Source organism: Geotrypetes seraphini, chromosome 15 (genome assembly GCF_902459505.1).
Source record: "Geotrypetes seraphini chromosome 15, aGeoSer1.1, whole genome shotgun sequence".
NCBI lineage: Eukaryota > Metazoa > Chordata > Amphibia > Gymnophiona > Dermophiidae > Geotrypetes > Geotrypetes seraphini.
Genome location: NC_047098.1, coordinates 48,014,245 through 48,035,528, shown reverse-complemented (window position 1 = coordinate 48,035,528; position 21,284 = coordinate 48,014,245). Strand labels below are relative to the sequence as shown.

The 21,284-nt window shown below is 41.7% G+C and overlaps 1 protein-coding gene across 10 annotated transcripts in view; it reads left to right on the top strand.

Moving 5' to 3' along the window:
* MYO19 (myosin XIX) overlaps window positions 1–21,284 on the top strand; it is a 192,863-nt gene that overhangs the window by 91,702 nt on the left and 79,877 nt on the right. For all 10 annotated transcript variants that reach the window (XM_033922186.1, XM_033922183.1, XM_033922185.1 and 7 more), the window contains 5 exons: window positions 761–857; window positions 3,277–3,353; window positions 17,385–17,475; window positions 17,862–18,030; window positions 19,289–19,362. In XM_033922186.1, the coding sequence (XP_033778077.1) occupies window positions 761–857; window positions 3,277–3,353; window positions 17,385–17,475; window positions 17,862–18,030; window positions 19,289–19,362 (508 nt within the window). The remainder of the gene's footprint in view (window positions 1–760; window positions 858–3,276; window positions 3,354–17,384; window positions 17,476–17,861; window positions 18,031–19,288; window positions 19,363–21,284) is intronic.

The window sequence follows — 21,284 nt, the reverse complement described above, 5'->3', positions numbered from 1 at the left end:
TAAAATCCTAATAAAACTTGAAACTTGAAAAACTTAATTCTGTAAACCGTGCCGAGCTCTGCGCTTGCGGAGATGGCGCGGTATACAAACTTAAGGTTTAGTTTAGTAACATTCATTTTGTTTGAGAAGGATTCAAAGTTCACCCTACCTAGGCAATTGGTTAATTCAAGTGTGTCCAAGCGATGATCCATAGTAGTTCAACTATTCCACTCTCTAGAGTGGATCATCAACTTTGACAAAAGCAATCATCTCTAGGACAGTCCATATAATACATAAGAACAAAGTTCAACACTGTACTAGGCAGAATCTTCTACCATTGTAGCAGATGATCAAGCTACAAGCTCAAATTAATTTTCTTCTGAGTTTGACTTGAACTTGGGATTACATGCAAATTCTAGGGTCCATAGCTACAACTATAGAGGTAGTTCCTTGGGCACTTGCTCACATGTGTCCTGTGTAGAAATTGCTGCTCAGCCAGTTGTTGGCTTGATCAACCACTTTGCAACCCCACAGTCTGTTTTGGTGAATGACGCAGCTGAATATTATGGGTAACTTTTTCTAAAAACCTTCAAATGGGGAGTTAATGCATTGACTACCAGGTGGTCAACAGAACTCCTTTTGAATATCGAACAGTATATCTGCATGCTTTACAATCTTATTCTGACTAGCAAATGTATTTGTGCAGAAATGAAAATAAATTTCACAAAGTAATGTTGCAAAATAATTCCATTATCAATGTTCTTGCTTTTTTTGTTTCTAGATTACAAAAGGTGCCAGTAAAGAGGAAAGACGAGAGTGGAATCTTCCTGAAAGGGCAGATTTCTCCTGGCTTCCAAATTCTGAAAGGAATTTAGAAGGTTTGCTGGTTAATCCTTAGATATAAGAGCTAGGGCTGACCAACACACTGGTTATGGTTAATTTTGATTATACCACTTTTGTTAAAAATAAAAACTAAAATGGTTTAAAATTGAGAAAAAAGAGAATTGAAAGGGAATGCCAAAGATTTAGATAGGAAAGAAGAAATAGGAATGTTAGAGAACAATAGTGATAATGAAGCCATTTGCAAGCCCAAACTTCCCCCAAAGGCCTCACGGAAATGGTGAGTTTTCAGAGCTATCTTAAATTTGCTAAAAAAAATAGTTCAAGCTGATTTATTGGTGGGAGAAGATTCCACAGAGTAAGTGTCAAAAAGAAAAAAAAAAACACTTGAGTATCTTGTGGTATGAAAGTGGAGGTAAAGAGCCTCCAAAAGTTTGATGAACATAACAGATGGGGAAATGAGTATGGAGTGATGAGTGAGGCCAAATAAGGAAGGTTGCTGGCTTAGACAGCTCGATGGGTAAGAATCTGGATTTTGATCTGGATTCTAAACAATATGTGCATGCAAATAATACTGAGGAGAAATCCTGACTTCCCCCATATCCTGTGTACAACATGGTTTTTGGAGGGAAGTTTGCTTTGTTAGAGTACTAAATTATGAAGCAAAAAAAATTATTGGATGCGAGTTCTCTCCTCCGTGTGACCAAGTAGAGGAGAAAGGAAGAAAAGACATGAGTCTGTACCAGGTTGGGAAGTGTAGCTATGTAAATTACATTTTTTATTAACTTTTTGTATTTCTTAAATGCCTTTCCAGTTTTAACTTGGGACAGTTTCAACATTGTAAGTTCAAAGTGCTTTCACTTGGGGTACTTGAGGCAATAGAAGATAAGTGACCTTCCCAAGATCAAAAGGAATATCTATGTGAGAAATGAGATATGAATCTGGGTGGGTACTGTTTAATACCCATTGCTCTAATCCAGGGGTTCTCAATCCAGTTCTTGGAACACACCAATCCAGTCAGGTTTCAGGATATCCACACTGAATATGTAGAATTAATTTGTATACAATGGAAGTAGTGCATGCAAATCTATTTCATGCATATTCATTGGGGGTATCCTGAAATCCCGACTTGCTAAGTGTGTCCCAAGGACTGGGTTGAAAATCTCTGCTCTGTTAGGCTATTCTTTTCCTCTGCAAAGCACTCTGTTTAGATATGGGAAGGATGGGGTTTTGAGTGTGAATGAAGACATGGGCCTTATGTAATCATCTGTGGTGGCAGAGAAAACATGAACATACTCTTAGATAAGGGGAAAAATCATACAAGAAGTCATAGTATCTGACTTGTAATTACCGTATTTTCACGCATATAACGCGTGCGTTATACACAATTTTTACAAACCGTGCATAACCTTGCGCGTTATATGCGTGAGCGCGTTTTACAACGTTTTTTTTACATAGTTCCCCCCCCGACGTCCGATTCACCCCGCAGGACCGCTCGCACCCCTCCCCCGATGTCCGATTCACACCCCCCCCCCCCGCAGGACCGCTCGCACCCCCACCGCCTCCCCACCCCCCCATCATGGAGAAGCTCCTACCGTTCTCCTGCTGCTTCCTCTTCCGGCGGTCCCGGCCTTTCTGTGAGCCCTGCTCTGAAATGCTTCCTTTTCCGGCGGTCCCGGCCCTTCTGTGAGCCCTGCGTCTGCGCTGCTTCCTCTTCCGGCGGTCCCGCCCTTTCTCTGATGTCAGAGAAAGGGCGGGACCGCCGGAAGAGGAAGCAGCGCAGACGCAGGGCTCACAGAAGGGCCGGGACCGCTGGAAGAGGAAGCATTTCAGAGCAGGGCTCACAGAAGGGCCGGGACCGCCGGAAGAGGAAGCATTTCAGAACAGGGCTAACAGAAAGGCCGGGACCGCCGGCAGAGGAAGCAGCAGGAGAACGGTAGGAGCTTCTCCATTATGGGGGGGGGAGGCTGTGGGGGTGCGAGCGGTCCTGCGGGGGAGGGGTGAATCGGACGTCGGGGGAGGCATCAGGCTTTCAGGGTGGGGACAGGACTTCAAGGGGGAGAGGAGAGTCGGGGCGGGCCAGAGGAGAGTTGGGGCGGCCAGAGGAGAGTCGGGGCGGGCGAAAGAAGAGTCGGGGCGGCCAGAGGAGAGTTGGGCGGCGACGGGAGAGTCGGGGCGGCATGCGCGGTATACGGGTGTGCGCGGTATATAAAAATTTCTTTACATAAATTTCTGTTCCCCGCGCGCTATACCCGTGTGCGCGGTATATGAGTGAAAATACGGTAATTGGGTGATATCCTTAGTAGCGTGGACAAATAACTAGGTGACTGGATGAGCCATGTTTTTTTTCCCTACCCCCATCTTTAATATGTTTGTTAAAGGAAACTATTATTTAGTCAGTCAAAATAGTGTTTGAGTAAGTAGCAATATGATTTTTTTTCCATTATTTCCTTGTAGAGGACAGCTTTGAGATAACCAAAGATGCAATGCTTCATCTTGGCATTGATAGCTCCATGCAGAGCAATATTTTTAAGGTCAGTCTAAATGGTATGAAAATGTTTGATTAATACCATTTCTAGTTTCTGGTTATGGTTTTTTAAAGATACCAAGGGCTAGATATTCAAAAAGTGTTTATCCATGTAGCAGCAGTTGCTATGCAGAGTAACAAAGCTGAAGTAAGTACTAATGGAAATTACGACCATTTTACAACTGCACTAAAAGTAGCCTCCGCGTGGGAAAACCACATGCTATTCATACCACAGGCAAAGTTTTAGTGTGGCTTTGTAAAAGGACCCCTTTGTCTCCTATTCATGAGGTTTTAGCCTCACTATAAAATTTGCCCCTTCTGTTTAAAATATTTTACTGTAAGTAAACTCCATTTTGAGTAAGGAAAAGGGCTTTGATAAAATTATTGTATGTGACCATGTAAAAGTACATACAGTTACAAGAAGGCATAGTATGGATGGAGTGTGAGCGCAAAAATGAATTTCACATTCAGTTCGTAAAATATATGCCATGACTATGCTTATACTTCACATGCATACATTCACACCTGTTCAGGAGTATAGAGGTTTAATTTAGAGCAGCAAAAAGGTGTTCTTAAATTAAACTACTTAGCTATCCAGATAGTAGCTGAATATTACTGCAACTTGTAGAGCTGACTATACATTTTTTTTTGTTAACGTCACAGCTTGTGCTTTTAAAAAATTTTTTTTTAAAAAAAAGGTTGTTGCACCAATTGACTTGCAAATTACTCTTCCAGTGCAATAGGCGAGACATTCTAGACAAGTGGGCTGTGTCTCACTGGCCATGTGCCATATGCAGAAGGAATCCAATCTGAATTTTTTTTCTGTGACTCTGTTCTACTTCAGTGTACTCTGGCTCCACCTCTAGTTTTTCCCTTCTGCATGTATGCCAGCAGGAATGTGTTTGCTCTGCTCTCTCCTTTTTATTATTTTATTTGGTGTTTTTCATCCCTTTTTTCGGGATTTCTAGTGCTTAAAGCAATTTTTCCACTCTGCCTGCATGGAGAACACACAGACTTCGGTCTTCAGCTGACAGGCCAATCCCAGTGAGTACCTATCAGCCAGCCTGCATCTGCTTCTAAGGAGTTCTGCTGCCGGACGAAGTTCGGTGCAGACTGTTGGATATACCTAGGAGACTCGGTGGTGACTCGCAGGGTGCCAGGTTCGTTCCGCGTGTCCTCTCATTCCTGAGTGCGTCCATTGGTTCACAGGGGTGGATGAGCAGTCAGGCATGGAGTCTGACTGGCAGCCCGAAGATCAAATTTAAAAAAGGCATTCCCGGCATGAGGAACAGTGGTTCTCTGATTCCAGCTACTGTAAGAGAGCTGTGGCAAGCTGCAGCATTTTTCCCAGCACAGGTCACAGTGAATAAAGGCTGGCACAGGGGGGAAGGTCCTGAATTTCAATGTTTTGAAGGTTTCTATATCGCAATTATGGCATGAATTTCTTAGTAGTGGTCATCTTGGATTTTTAGCTATCTTTTTTTTCCTACAGCTCCCTTCTTCTTCAAAACTGCAGTTTTTGCCTCAAAACGTGTTGGGATGGAGTCATTGGGCTTTCCTAATATGAATTCAGGTCAGAATTGCACAAATTTAGGGCTTTTGGAGCGTCCTTGTGCCACGTATTGCGGCAGCATAAGGCTCAGTCTCTCCCCTGATTAAACAGGTGACTAAATGCTCGGCTAGCCTGGTGGGGGCGGCCTAATTTGTTTTTGGGGCTGTTGGTTCTATGCATAAGGCTGCGGACCCTCTGCAGCCTAAGAAACTCATGCTTCAGTCATCTCTGGGTGACTCTATGCCCCAGGAGCCGGAGGCCTTCTCAGACTTTATGGCATATTTGTGGAATGAGTTTCGCAGTAGGCGTTCTTCCCCTGTGCAGTCCCACTCCACCTCTGATTTGTCTCTAAGCATCATTGCTTCTATGGGCATGTCTTTTTCTCAGTTTGCGGCTGTTCAGAGCGGCCTGATCCTGATCTGAGTGATCATTCGGATAATGACCAGCTCGCTGGTCCTTTATTCTCCAGCGCAGCACTTCCAAGCATGGGAGATCAGGGACTGTATTCTGACTCTTTGGACTCCTCAGGAGAGGCTTTGCCGGTTCTTATTTCCGAGTCTCTGCTGGCTCTGTCCACTTTTTCCTCCTGGCTTTGTGGAGTGCGTTCCCAGTCTTCTGCCTTGCACCTAGATACTGCATCTATCAATGCTGACACTCCTGTATAGCATTGATAGTTTCTGCATATTCCTGTATAGCATCAATAGCATTGTTTGACTCCAAAATAGCCTGATAAGTTTGATAGTACTGTTTGACTCCAAAATAACCTGATAAGCATAGACAACATGTTATAGCTGATACTCTTGTATTCCATTGATAGTTCTGCTTATTCCTGTATAGCATTGATAGCACTGTCTGACTCCAAAATTGCCTGATAAGTTTGATAGTACTGTTGGACTCCAAAATAACCTGATAAGCATAGACAACCTGCTATAGCTGATACTTTTATATTCCATTGTTAGTTCTGAAATGACAGCACTGTTTGACTCCAAAATAGCCTAAGTGTGACCAACCTTTTATAGCTGATACTACTGTATTGAACCTGACATTGCTGATATATCTTACACAATATTGATAGTTCTACATATCCCCCTCTATAACTGACTGCACCTATTCATCCAAACACACTACTCCGAATAAACTGCTCCCAAGCGGAGCTACTCATTAACCATAATGGCGCCCTTCAATAACTATCTCCTGATACTGGTGTTACTTTATCAAAATTATCATAAAAGCTGGTGTAGCGATGAAAAAAATACCAAACCAATACCAATTCATTTTTCCTGGCAAAGACCAACCAAGACAAACAAACCTAATGGTCTACATCAATTTCTATATGAATATACAAAGCAAGGCCCATTACAAATACCAGTATTAAATAGTACTCACAACTCGTCCAAACCCCATAGAAACAAAACCAAGGAAAGTAAATAGAAAAAAATAGAATGCATTAAAACACCAGCCGCAACTAAGTACGATAATCTCAAGGGATACTAATTGAACACCTGTTCTGTAAGAAATAAAGCGCAAATAATACAAGATTGGCTGGCGCAAACAAACCCCGACTTCCTATTTCTGACTGAAACATGGATGGTATCAGACACTGACACGATTAGGAAAGAAATGCTACCCCAGGGCTACAAAATAATACCTCTGTCTAGAAACTGGAAAAAAGGGGGTGGCATTGCAATAATTCTAAAAGAAACCTTTGATTATAGCAAAATAGACTCAAAAACCACTAAAGACCTAGAAATATTAACTTGCAAGGTCACTAACACCCAACTGGAAGAGGCACTAACCGTGACAATCTTTTACATTCTCCCCAAACAGTGAACAAATGCCAGAGAAGAGTTCTACGAATACCTCACCACTAACACCATAAAAGGAACGTACAATCTACTACTGGGAGACATAAACGTCCACCTGGAGCAAGTGGAAAAACCGGACGTAATAGAAATTAACACCTACTTAAAAACCCTCGGTTTTACAATACCAAAACCAGAAAAAAACACACGAAAAAGGCCACCAACTAGTTACTTTTTTGCAAAAAGAAACCCCCCACCCAAAGATCCATTACAACACAATGTCCTGGGATAAATGCATCTGGTCAGACCACTATATATGTAACTTTGGTATACATTGGCAAAAAAAAATCACCCCAACAAAAATACAAAAGAAAAATCCCAAAACCAACCACAATCACCAGAAGAGGAACTATAAATCCAACAGAATTCTGGGCCCACTACGAACTACAGCCCAAAATCGAGGAAATACAGGACTTACCAACCAGATGGGCAGAGTTTAGCAAAGAAGTGTTAGACCAAATAGCACCATTCCAAACATATAAAAAGAAAGAAAAAAAAACAAATAAATGGTTCGACTCTGAACTACTAGCTCTAAAACAGGAACTGAGAAAACTAGAAAGAACCTGGCAAAAAACAAACAAAGAAGAAGATAAAGTACACTGGAAACTAAAAATGAAAAACTACAAAACTCGAACAAAACATTACGCACAAGAGATAGGGACACCCAAAACAAATAGCAAAAAACGTTTCAAGCTGGTAAACAGTCTAACTGACACTACCCAAATCTTACTACAGGAAAATGAATGCATACCCTCAGCAGAAACCCTGGCCACCTTCTTCAATAACAAAATCTTAGAGGTAAGAGCGACCATACCCCCACCCGCATCCAATTTCGAATTACAAATCAGACCCCTCGGAAAAGAACCCAGAGTAGACATGATGTGGAACCACTTCGAACCTCCTGATTGGCACCAATTTCTTACCCTATTTAATAAATATACTAAATCGAATTGCCTCCTAGACATATGTCCCTCCAAGACCCTGAAAACAGCCACACTAGATTTTAAAAAGGACCTATTCAATTGGATAACAACCACTCTCACGGAGGGAACATTCCACGAGGAAATGGGACATATACTAATCACACCCATCCCAAAAGATCAAAAAGTCTCTATAGCTTTGAAAACCAACTATAGACCCATAGCAAGCATCTCTGTATTTACCAAGATACTTGAAGGATTGGTCAACGTGGAGCTAGTGAAATACATAGACAAATTCAACATACTAAACGAACACCAATCAGGATTCAGGAAAAACTTTAGCACTGAGACAGTCCTAGCTTCGATCCTGAATCACCTATACGGCCTATTCAGCAAAGGAACAAGTGCCCTTATTCTACAACTAGACTTCAGCAGTGCTTTTGACCTAGTTGATCACGAAATAATGATACACTGCCTAGATGCAATAGGAATCATGGGAAAAGCAAGGAACTGGATACAGGGCTTCCTAGCAAAGAGATCATACCGAGTGGTTAGTGGTGGGATATACTCAAACTCCTGGAGAAACCCCTTGGGAGTGCCACAGGGCTCACCACTTTCATCCACACTGTTCAACATTTACATATCATCCCTAGGGCACTTATTGCAAAGACTAAATTTTAACTACTACATATATGCAGATGACATTTCCATTTTAGTTCCAGTGAACAGCATTACAATATCATGAACGAAATAGAACATTGGACAATCAACTTCAAACTGAAACTTAACACAGAAAAAACAAAAATCTACCTTGCAAGCCCAACGGATAAAATTACCAACACAACATTATGTATAAAAGACCACGATTACCCGATTACTAATACAATAAAAATACTGGGAGTCACATTGGACACACACCTGACAATGGTCGAACACACGAATATGGTGGTAAAAAAAATGTTTCCTGATATTATGGAAATTAAAAACCATCAAAAAATACTTTGACCCATTATCGTTCAGATTACTAGTGCAATCACTAGTGCTTTCTACTCTGGACTATTGCAATATCGTTTATATGGGTATACCTAAAAAAACTGAGAAAACTCAGAATTATCCAGAACACAGCGGTCCGCTTGATATTTGGATTAAAAAAGTGCGACCATGTCACCCCCTACAAATTACTGCACTGGCTGTTAGTAGAGGCACGAATAATTTTCAAATTCTCCTGCATATGTTTCAAACTAATTTGGGGACTAACTCCCACGTACTTGCTACCTCACTTCATATTCTACAGTCCTATCAGACAAACCAGAAATCGCTATCTTTTTGCACACCCAAGCATTACCAATTGTAAATACAAAACTTTTCTGGAGAGAACTTTCACATACCAAGCAAGCAAACAACAACACTGGCTAGACAACTACATTAATAAAGCTAGATTGACCTACAACGCTTTTAGAAAACTCCTAAAAACTGCCTTATTCGACAAATATCTCACCTAAATAATTTCTTCACCGAACACTTCTCTCTTTTCTCATTCCCATTTCCTCCCCCCCCCCTCTGACATCCTAATCAAACCGTATTTTGCAATTCGGGACATATCTTCTAATATGCCCCTCTGAAAACTCCTAAACTGTGTATTGTAATTTTCGATGTATGTTTGTAATTCGCGACCTTTTCCTAACAGGTCCTCTCGAAAATATCTTAGAGCAGTGATGGCTAACCTTTTTGAGCCCGAGTGCCCAAACTGCCGCACAAAACCAAAGAATTTCCTCAAAGTGCCAGCACATCAATTAAACCTTAATAACAAGATTTTAGTATCTAAAAACTCTTTATAAAGTTGCCTGAACTATGTAACATCATTTTTAAAGGTTGGAATCTTTGTATTGTCAGAGAATCAATTTGATTCACAATCCTTTGGTTTTCATTTCAATTTATTGGCAATTTATAATGTTTTAATGATTTCATTCAGTTTAATGAATTTAGGAAGAATTTGATTCAGTTACACAATATATTTTAAATGTATTATTCACATAACATGTCAAATGTATCCTGAGTAAAAAAAAAGATAAACTTCTTAAAACTGTTAACTGTGTCAAGACTCGGTGTGCATTCCCAAAGAGTCTATACATGTTTTTTTGTAAAATTTACAATCAAATTAGAAAATAGTTAAATCATTACATTTCTAATAATATGATGTAAAGAAAACAAAAGAGCTTTCAATTAAACCAACCGTTTTTATTGGAAATTCCAGATTGGAATACAACAGGGCCATGTAAAGTCCCTTTTTTAAATAACATCTTTAAATAATATTTAAATAACTTAGAAAGTGCCTTAACTGCAAACTGAAAACACTGCTTCATGTAAACATATGCATTGGGCATGCTCTGAAAAAATTAATGTGATTTTTGTTGTTGCATGCATGCTGATAACTTGTCAATCCTTGGCTCATAGTGCGTTCATTTCAGAGCAACACATGCAGCACTCAAGTCATCCATTAATCTGTTTCTAGCATCAGATTTTATATGATTCAAAGCCGAAAACAGCTGCTCACAAGCATAGGATGACCCAAACAAAGTAAGAAGAGCAATCCCAAGTGCTTTCATGGACTTAAAATTGTCTGGCAGAGAATTCCACGCTTTTAGGATTTCATTTTCAGAACTGCTAGCAGTGATTTCATTTGTCACCCTTTCACACTCAATACGTTCAAGAGCTGCACGCAGGTCATTGAATTTACTTTTCCAGATAGAGCTTTCTTGAAATTCCAGTAGCTCCATTTCCAAATTTTGAATATCCAACCACTGTAAGCAGGAAAGATCAAGATCTTCAAATGTGGACTTTTCTGGGGAAGTTATAAATGAAAGGGTTGTCTCCATCTTACGGAACTGAGAAAATCTTTTACTAAAATTCTCCTTTGCTTCGGCTACAATGGTGGAATATGCTTTGTGGATTTCCTGGTGTTTTTATGACTGTCCACAAATGTTGTAGAATTATCCAAATGTATTTTTAGATTGGGAAAATATTTTAGCTGTCCACTCTCAAGGTCTTTTTAAAAAACATGCAATTTTCTCTCAAAAGCTTTGATGTCACTAAACATGCTTTCTGCTGTTTTTCCCATGCCTTGTAATTTTTTTGTTTAGTACATTAAAGTGGTTAGTAAAATCTGTAAAGAACATGAGGTTGGTAAGCCAGGCCATGTTGGTGAGTTGAGGATAGTCTTCCCCCTTTTCGTTCATAAATAGCCTAACTTCTTCCAAGCAGGCCACAAATCTCTCTAACACTCGTCCTCTGCTCAGCCACCGGACATTATTGTACATCAGTAAAGTGTTATATTGTGCCTGAACCTCATCAAGAAGGGCTTGAAATTGTCGAAAATTAAGAGCACCCGCCATGATGAAGTTCACCATTTTTGTTACATCTTTGAGGACATTGTCAAGTTTTTTGCTGCTTTCTTTGGCGCAGAGAGCCTCTTGATGTATTATGCAGTGAAATTGAATCAGTGGATGTTTTGCTTCCTTAGCAAAGAAATGAATGAATCCTGATGTTGTCCCCACCATGCTAGGTGCTCCATCGCTAGTAACTGAAACTACTTTTTCTGGACTTATGTCTAGTGATGAAAAAGCCTCCATCACAGCATTGTGGATATCTATCCCTTGTGTTCTTCCAGGCAAAGACAGCAGTTTTACCAGCTCTTCTCTCATGATGTCACCAGTAGCATAACGCAAAATGAGCGCTAGTCTTGCATGGTTAGTAATATCTGTACTTTCATCCAAGCACATGGAGTAGAAGGGTGCTTTTTGTAAGTCGCAAGTAAGCTGTTGACTAACATCAGCAGCCATTCGCAGAACCCTGTCTTTTGCAGTATTTCTGCTTAGCGGCATCTCAGAGATGCGCTGCACAATTTTATCCTTGTTTTGGAAATCATGGAAGAGTGAATTACTCCCAGCCAAAATTGCCTTTTTGATAAAATCTCCATCAGAGAGGGGCTTACCATGTTTTGCCATGCACAGTGAAATTTGAAAGCTGGCAACTGTAAGATGATTAATTTTTGAAAGATAGTTGCTAAAACTAAGAGACTGGGAGTGATATTTCTTTAATTTTCCTACAAGGAACTCTTTTCTTTGAGCTAAATCAAGTTCAGCAACACTGTTATGGTTGGTCTCAAAGTGACGTTTGACACTTGATGTGCGAGACACAACACTTTCATTACACATAATACACAATGCTTTCCCACTGCGTTCAATCACTCCATATGTACTCTGTCCAGGCCTCTTGGAATGGTCTTCCACTATCTGTTTTTGCTTTTTTTGCTGTACTCATTTTCTTTGTTCAAGACTTCAAGTCTACAAAAAGATAAAATTTGTATAATAAAAAAAATCTAATGAAGTGCTGTATACAAATCCGTCCCCATAAAAAAATATGAGATTGGGCAATTTTACTAATTGTAGACATCCGTTTTGGTAAAAAAATATACTGTCCGGGTGAAAACCGGACTTGTGCAACCTGAGTGTATGGGAAAAGGACTTTTATTTTTCATTATTGGAGCCTTTGTTATTTTATTATGATGTTTACAAAAGCACTGTGAAGGGCCACATATACACTTTACTGTTTTTTGCTATATTGAGTTTTCCATAAGGTACAGCACAGAGGATTAGTGTGTTGGTTGTTCACAGAGAGCCCAGCCCTCCTCTCAGCTTACTGAACTTCTCTATGCAATCATCATAAGCAGCTTTTTTATTTCCTCGAATTTAGCATGTCCCCCATGGAAGGTACAGAGGTTTTTACAGAGGAGCACATTATTAGACACATTAACTTCCCCCCATATCCTCACCTCTCTAGCATGGGAGCACTAGGAACTGTTCCTGATTACAGATGTCACATGTGGAGTCACACTACAGCCTCACTGAGTTCCTGTGACAGACTCAGTGTGAAGCTTCTCTTCCTCCCCCCACTTCCCCCTCACACACTGCCTGGCTCATAGGATACTAAGGGGAAGACAGGCAGGCTAAACATCCACTCACAGGACTGCAGCCAGCACAGGAGGATGGGCCGCGGCCCACCGGGACAATGCCCGGTCCTCCCAATGGCCAGTTCGGCCCTGTTGCCAGGTGAGCTGCAAAGCAGACACCGGCACACTCGCCTCCCGCCGCGCTGCATATCTTAATTGCGGACTAGAGAGTTGCGCGGGGACAGAAATCCCACCCGTCCCCACCCGTCCCCGCCAAAGTCTCACCAGTCCCCGTGAGGAATCCCACCCGTCCCCGTGAGGAATCCCTCCGTCCCCACCCGTCCCCGCGAGGAATGTCCTCCGTCCCCACCCGTCCCTATAAACTTCAGAAATAGTTATTTCATTTAATTATGCTACTGAATTAAAGGCTCTGGTAGAAACCCATTTACAAATAAGCAAAAAGACTTTATTAATTTGGAAATATTAATTGGGAAGAATACACACTTTGTAAACGGGTTTCTACCAGAGCCTCTTTTGTTTATAAATTTTTATCAACACAACTAATATACTACTTTATCCTGAAGCAAAAAAAAAAAGAAAAAAAAGAAATAGAATTCTTTTCCTACCTTTGTTGCCTGGTTTCTGCTTTCCTCATGTTCTCATTCAGTTCCTTCCATCCACTGTCTCTCTTCCTTCTGCATCTTCCATTTGCTCTGTTACTGTGCCTCTCCCTTTCTCCCCCCTTCCAAATTGGTCTGGCACCCATCTTCTTCCCTCCGCTCCCCCCATAGTCTGGCATCTCTGTCTTCTTCCCTGCCAGCGTCTTCTCCCCACTCTCTCTTCCCCATTTCCTTTCAGCATCCTTCTCCCCCCCCCCATCTTCCCCATGTCCTGTCAGCGTCCTTCTCCCCCTCTGTCTTCCCCATGGCCTTTCAGCATCCTTCTCCACCCCCCCCCCGTCTTCCCCATGGACTTTCAGCGTCCTTCTCCACCCCACCCCCCATCTTCCCCATGTCCTTTCAGCGTCCTTCTCCACCCCTTTGTCTTCCCCATGTGCTTTCAGCGTCCTTCTCCCCCCGTCTTCCCCATGTCCTGTCAGCGTCCTTCTCCCCCTTCTGTCTTCCACAAATGCTTTCAGTGTCCTTCCCCCCCACCCCGTCTTCCCCATGGCCTTTCAGCGTCCTTCTTCACCCCTTTGTCTTCCCTAGTGCTTTCAGCGTCCTTCTCCTCCCTCCTTCTCTCCCACCCCGGGTGCAGCACAGCCGGCCAGGTCCCCTTACTTTTGTGGCGCTTCCGCGACCGACAGACCGACAACAGCCCCGGTCTGACAAACCTCCCTGCCCTTAACCGCGAATCTAAATTTCCTTCTTACAGCTGCTGTAAGAAGGTAATTTAGATTCGCGGTTAAGGGCAGGGAGGTTTGTCGGACCAGGGCTGTTGTCGGTCGGTCGGGTTAGCTCCACAAAAGTAAGGGGACCTGGCCGGCTGTGCTGCAAACGGGGCGGGGCGGACCGCCCCCCCTCCCTTGGTAGCCGCGAGGCTACTCCTCCTTACCTACCCTGCCTGCAGCACAGAGCTGAACGGAAGTCTTCCCAACGTTAGCGCAGACGTCGGAGGGAGGGAGGGCTTTGTTTACCGACGTCAGCGCTGACGTCGGGAAGACTTCCGTTCGGCTCTGTGCTGCAAGCAGAGCAGGTAGGGAGAAAAGCCGCGCGACTTAGTACATCCAGCCCCGCAGGAACCCCACGACCCTCGGAGGCGTCCCCACGGGATCCCCGCGACCCGTGCAGCTCTCTATTGCGGACCTTCCCGCATGCCAGCTGCAAGGCCTTCGCGTGCCACAGCTGGCACGCGTGCCATAGGTTCGCCATCGCTGTCTTAGAGTATTGTACACTTTATACTTTTGCATTCTTAAAGTTGATGTACTCTGTATTTCCTCTAACTATCTGCATATTGTAACTCACTGAATGTCCAGCTCTCTTGAATGTAAACCGCCTAGAAGTCGCAAGATTGTGGCGGTATAGAAAAATAAAGTTATTATTATTATTATTATTGTCCTTGCACCCTGATATGAGCATTTTAATTTCAGAGCAGTATGTCTCTCTGGCAGGAGCTCTTAAGATGGCATGGATCATGTCTTGCTTTTATCCACTGGCACAGGAGTGCCTGCAGCTTCTGGGTCAGCCTAGGGTGGTTTCTATGATTGCGCAGGTGACTTCATGCACTTCTTGTTCCCAGTCCAGGTGGTGTGGTGCTTAAGATATACAGGACCGCCAAGTGGCTATTGTCCTCTGGAGGCTTTTTGATGCAGCTGCTTTGGGCATTAAGACTGCTTCGGTGGCGTCCTTTGTCGCTCGCACCCGTTTGCCTCGGCTGCGCACTCTGGAGTCTGAGGCGATGGAGCCTCCTCAGCTTCATTTGACTGATGGTGCTAATGTTGTTGTCGCTTATGTTTTTCTGCAAGTACTGGCTAACGTGCCAGCGTACTCCCATTTCTGCTCTGTTTCAGACAATGGGCTGGTGATTCCACTACCAAGGCTTTTTTGGCTAGACTTTCATTTCCGGGGCAGTTATAGTTTGGCAAGGGCCTAGATAACCCCCTGAATTCTGTGGTGGACTGTCGCCCTAAGTACTGGCCTGATAGCAATCCCAGAACTGCTAGAGGTTCCGGATGCTCTAATTTTAGTGGCTCCAGGCGATCCCGCAAATATATGACAGCTATGTCGTAGAGATTTCCCAAAGCTCCCAGCAATACTCCAGCTACAGGCGAACCCAGCCATCTGCCTCCCATTCCATGTAAAAGGTGCAATGATGCCAGGCCGAAGGATGCCCCTCTACAGATAGGGGGCAGTCTCTCAGTTTTTCTGCAGGCCCAGGCTCCCATTTCATCCGATTGGTGGGTCTTAGACATTTTTCGGTCGGGCTTCAAGTTGGAATTTGTCTGGTCTCTGACGGATTGTGTGGACTCTCCCACAGGTCAACCAGCCAAATTGTTCAAGGTGCATGCCACTGTACAATGCTTACTGAATAATCTGGCTATAGAGCCGGGGCCACCCACCCTTTCGGCAGGTTCTCCATATACTTCATAATGCCAGAGAATGCCCACAATGATTGGAAGCCTGTTCTGGATCTCCAGCATATACATGCAGCTCTCATGAGTGCATGCTTTCACATTCAGACAATGCGATCTGTCATTGCAGCAGTGGCCCCAGTAGAGTTCCTACCTCTTTGGCTCCTGGAAGCTTACTTGCACATTCCAATATTTCCAGGCCCCCCTGTACCTACTTGGAGTCATGTTTAAAAAAAAGAATACTTACCACTACCCTTCTCACTACCCTTCAGACTGGCTCAGCTCCCTGTACCTTCACCGAGGTGATGGTGGTCATGGCAGCTTCTTTACAGAACATGGGTTTGCAAGTACACCCTTACTTGGATGACTACCTGTTAAGAGCTCCCTCAATGGCCAAGGGTTGATATACAGTGGATCTGGTGATTCCAGTTCTGATGGACCTTGGTTGGATTGTGAGCTTCAGAAAAAGCAGCCTGATGCCTGCTCAGTCTCTGAAATAGCTTGGTGTTCCATTTGACATGGCAGTGGGCCAGAAGCAAGCGTTCTCAAGGATTTTTCCTTTCTGAAGCAGCCAGTTCCATCAGCATGGGACTGTCTTCAGGTCCTGGGGTCCACGGGGCCCACATTGGATGTGCTCCCTTGGGCGAGAGCGCACATGCATCCTTTCCAGCATACGTTCCTCTCTCGCTAGGCTCCACACAAGGATGCATTACAGACCTGTCTTCCCTGGACTCTGGAAACTCAGGTCAACATGGCTTGGTAGCTTCTCCCACATTTGCTCTGTGGGGAGGGGAGTGTGTGTGTGTGGGGGGGGTGCTGCCGCTGTGGATTGCTTCCTGAGTCCTTGTGCTGATGGATGCCAGCTTTTCAAGCTAGGGTGCCCACTGCAATAGTCATTCCATTCAGCTGTGTTGGAAATGGTTGATCAACCAGCTGGAGCTAAGAGCCATTTGGCTGGCTCTGGTGCAATTCCAGAAGCTTCTGGAGGGCCAAGAGATCATAGTCTTCTTCGACAATGCAATGGCGGTAGTCTATGTCTTTTGACAGGGAGGGAGTTGTCTTTTGTGAGCGACAAAGCATCTGCAGTCGCTTTCAGCAGCGCATGTGGCAGGAGTCCGACAATGTTCGAGTGGAGCCAGAGAGCACACTGAAGTAGAGCAGAGTCACAAAAAAAATCCAGTTTGGATTCCTTCTGCATATGGCATGCAGCCATTGAGACATAACCCACTTGTCTAGAATGTCTCACCTATCTACTGGAGAAGAGCTTATAAGGGTAAATACATAATCTCCTTTTGGTTGGTAATCTAATATATGTATGCCAAAAACTATGGAAATGTTAAAGCAGCATTCTGACTTTTGTCAATTCAGTGCAGACAACTTGAAGTGTCTCTTGAGTGTGTGTGTGTTTTGTATGGTTACCTGAAGATATTTTATGTGAGAGAGGAGGGTCTGGCAGTTTCCCCTTCCTCCTTTGGACTTCTAGCTCAATCAGAATCTATCAAGGCTGGATTAAAAACCTTTCAGCAATTGCCTATCCCCAGAACACAAGGAGCAACATTTAAATTTCTTTCATTCTAATTGATAATTGAATTTTTTGTGTTCTAAAGTTGTAGATGGTTTTTGTGCAGATTATTTCAGACTTGGTAGTGTCCTCTGCTGACAAACTGAATTCATCTTTCCTTGCAGATACTGTCAGGGCTTCTGTACATGGGTAATATCCAGTTCTCAGATTCAGAGGATGAATCCCAGCCCTGTGACTTACAGGAGAATGCCAAAGGTAAAAAGGAAATTAATATCAGCATGAGTAATAATTATTGTATGTATCTTCTAGCTTTTTTGTGGATTAAATCAGTGGTTGCTTGGTGTCACTCAGAATTATATACACTAAAGAGGTCTTACCCATTATTTTTGTCTAGGGGGAAATTGCTTAGTATATTTGATGCACAGTGAGAGATGACTCAGAAGCTGTGTTCAAAAGTTGAACATTTTGATAGCCAAGTTTTGTGTTCCATTTCATACTGTATATGTTAAATTCTGTAAGGATTAAAATGGTTTGCACAGCTCTTGTAGGGGTAGGAGGAGATAATGATTTATAATTTTTGTTGCCAACTGCACCAGAATTTTTTAAATTCTTTATTACTCTTCTGGATTGTTTTTTCTAAGATTTTATCAAGACGACAACCTCTCTGCTGGGAGTGTCGGAAGAAGAGCTGCTTGAAAAATTAAAAGTTCGAACCATAACAGCAGGCAAACAGCAAGTTTTCAAGAAACCATGTTCCAGAGCAGAGTGTGGTATGAGGAGAGATTGTGTAGCCAAAGTTATTTATGCCAGGTAATTGTCTTCAGCCCCTAGTGCATGGTGTACTTTATCATAAAGGCAGATTTGAGCTTCAGTGAGATTTTCTCCAATTTATTGTATCATTACAACAGTTATACTAGTTGTAGAGCTTGAAGATGTCAGTAATTGAGAGAGGTTTTCAGTCACAAAAAGGACATTGGAAGATCTACAGGCAAAAGTGCCCAATTTTCTGACATAACATATTATTTTCAGGGACAAGAAAAAAAAAAAGAATAAAATGAAAGTAAATAAAAAAAAACAAACAAACTCTGAAAATAGTCCTGAAGAAACAGTAATCTCTGGAGAGGCCTGCCGTTAAATGTTTTATATATTTTCTTGGAATTGACTTATGCATTCTACTCAGGTCTATCTTGCAATTTTTTTTTTGTGTGTATGTGGAAGTGTCTGGAAGTATGTGGAAGTGTCTGTTTTCCTGTTTATTAGGTAGTTAACCATTTTACTATGTGAAACTAATAAGAAGAGTGTGGGAATTGAAAAAAGCATGGGATAAACACAGAGGTCAATATTAAGTTTTGGTTACATATATTTTCAGTAAGGCAAGGTAACTAAGGTGCGTTATGCTTTTTAGTGCGCACTAACCACGCGCTAAATGCTAATGTGTGTATTTTAGTCTATGGACATGTTAGCGGTTAGTGTGTGCTTAGATTTAGCGTGCGCTAAAATGCTTAGCACACCTTAAGATCAATGTTGCTATTGAAAATTCAACTTTAAATGGATACTTACCCATTTAATATATACCCACTATTTTGGCATTGGGACTTAGATGTATAACATGTGCAGCAGCTGAATTTCACTACTAACTTAAGGTTTTGTTTTTACACTCTTTATTTTCAGACATATAACTGATGTTTAGTAACTTTAACAGCACTTGTTTGTATAACTTTAGAATAGATTATGTTTTTGAATATCAATCTGTGAGGGTGTTTAGCTGTGGATGAGAGTAAAGCCAGAGATGAATGTGAGGGGCTGCTGAAAAGTTCTCAATTCAGCCAAGAAGAGAATGATGTGGAACCATGAAACTTACAAGTTATTTCACACTTTTCTTGACACTTTTTTCGTTTCATATCATTGAAACAAAAAGTGTAATAACTTGTAAGTGTTATGGCTCCACATCATTTTCTTCTTGGCTGAACTGAAAACTTTTCAGTGGCCCCTCAAAGGACTGACTAAAGAGACATGTTATACATTTTCCTTTTCTTTAGTAGATGACTGACTTTATTTGACTTTCCAGGTTATTTGACTGGCTTGTTGCTGTGATAAACAGAAGCATCTGTGCAGATTCTTCTGAATGGACCAATTTTATAGGTATATTTTTTCACCTTAGTCTCATTTACTAACAACCTGCATTAATGCAAGTTATATACTTAGAAAATAGGTCCTCTTGAGAATAATGGAACTTCTAGTGCACAAGGCATATGAGTCTGACTTGAACCATATTCATTTCTACTTACAAGTTTGTGTAGAAGACATCATCTACATTTTTCATCTCCTCCTCTATCCCTCCATCTTTTGTTTCATAAGTAAATCAAGGAAAATTTTTGTTGTTTACCTGCAATTACATTACTTTCTTTTCCAGAGATAAATTAAAAAAAAAGATTTGACATCGCTATGTAAACATTTCTTAAGAAAGAACTGAATATTTCACAGGGTGTCTTAATTTTTTCACATGACTGTATATGGAATCAGGGTCTAAGTGAACAGAAGTTGACACAATCTCTGCATGATAGCAAAGTTAAGCACAGCATCATTCAACAAATAAATATAAATCATACATTAACAATTTCAGATTGAACAGACTGAATAATGCAGGTAGAAAAGTTTGACAACTTGCAATTGAAACATAACTATAAAAAAAAAAAAAAAACGACAGCGGGTAAAGCTCAAATGGCCCATCCAGTCTGTCCATCTGCAGTACCCACTATCTCCTTTTCTCCATTAGTAAATGAGAGAGATTAACAGTCACAAAAAGTTGTGGTTCATTATGCCTTCAGTCAGATAAAGACAGTTCCATAGTTGAACACTGTGGCCCTTCAGATCAGATGTCTCAGCTTGATTGCTCTATCTACTTTCAACTACCATGGGCTTTTCTAAGCAGCTGAATGAGCATTTGAAAATGAAGATAATTCATTCTGCCAAAGCAAGGGAAAGCTATGAACCCCCCCCCCCCCAAAAAAAAAAAAAAATACAAAAACAACAACAACAAAACATGTGAATGGTTCCAACTAGCATTCCAACTGTTGGAAACATTGTTAAGAAATGAAAATTATGTTTAACTATTGAAGTCCAGGCAAGATTTGGAAGACTAAGAAAGAACTATCTGAAAACTGGTCTGGAATGCAAAGTGTCACTGGGTCTCAGACCAATCCTCAACCTCAGAGGCCTCGATCATTTTGTGAAAAAGTTCAAGATGAATTAATTGGCCAGTGTTTATTCCTCTCATATTGAAGCAACTGCCTAGCCTTCTTTGATCTAAAAAATATATACATACATTTTCCTATCCTTCCAAGTCATTTACAGTTTCTGAATTTTACATTCCTAAATCACCATTTGGTCTTTCTTTTGCTCCCAGGGTATTCACAAAATGTCTAACAGTAGTTTCAGCTAATCTATGCAAGAAATGACATTTTTGTCTCTTTCCCTTGACAATTGGCTTCTCTCAGGAGTAATTTCCTCTTTACACCGGACCATGTATACTCTGATCTCTGAGCTTCCTCCTCAGCCAGAAAAATTCATCCCACTCAATCCATAACATTTGTAGACCTTCTCATAAAAACTTCAGAAGCAAGAGTATATTTTTATTAAGACTGAAGAGAGCAGCTGTCTTGTAGAAAGAGAGAATAGTTTCTCTCAAGTAGACCACAGCTTGACTCTTGGTTGCCTCGGTTAATGTTCTTTTCACAGACTTCAACTGCAAATTCTTCAGTGGCACCTAAGATTCTGTTGGAATTGGTTCACAGGCTTTGTCCAAATGAATTCCCATTGCACCATACATCAGTGCTCCTTTCAGTTATGGCAGAATGACCACATACTGAAGCAGATTGCTCTGTTATTACAGATAATACCACATGCACATCTTCAAACTCAAGAATTCTGAAGTCTATAAGAGGTTTCGTGAGTCTTTAAACCACGATTGGTTTTTTTTATTATTTATTGATCTTCTAGAACTCAACCATTTTCAGTGCTTTCAGAAATTTTTGTAAAAGTATATGAAACAAAGCTGTACTCTT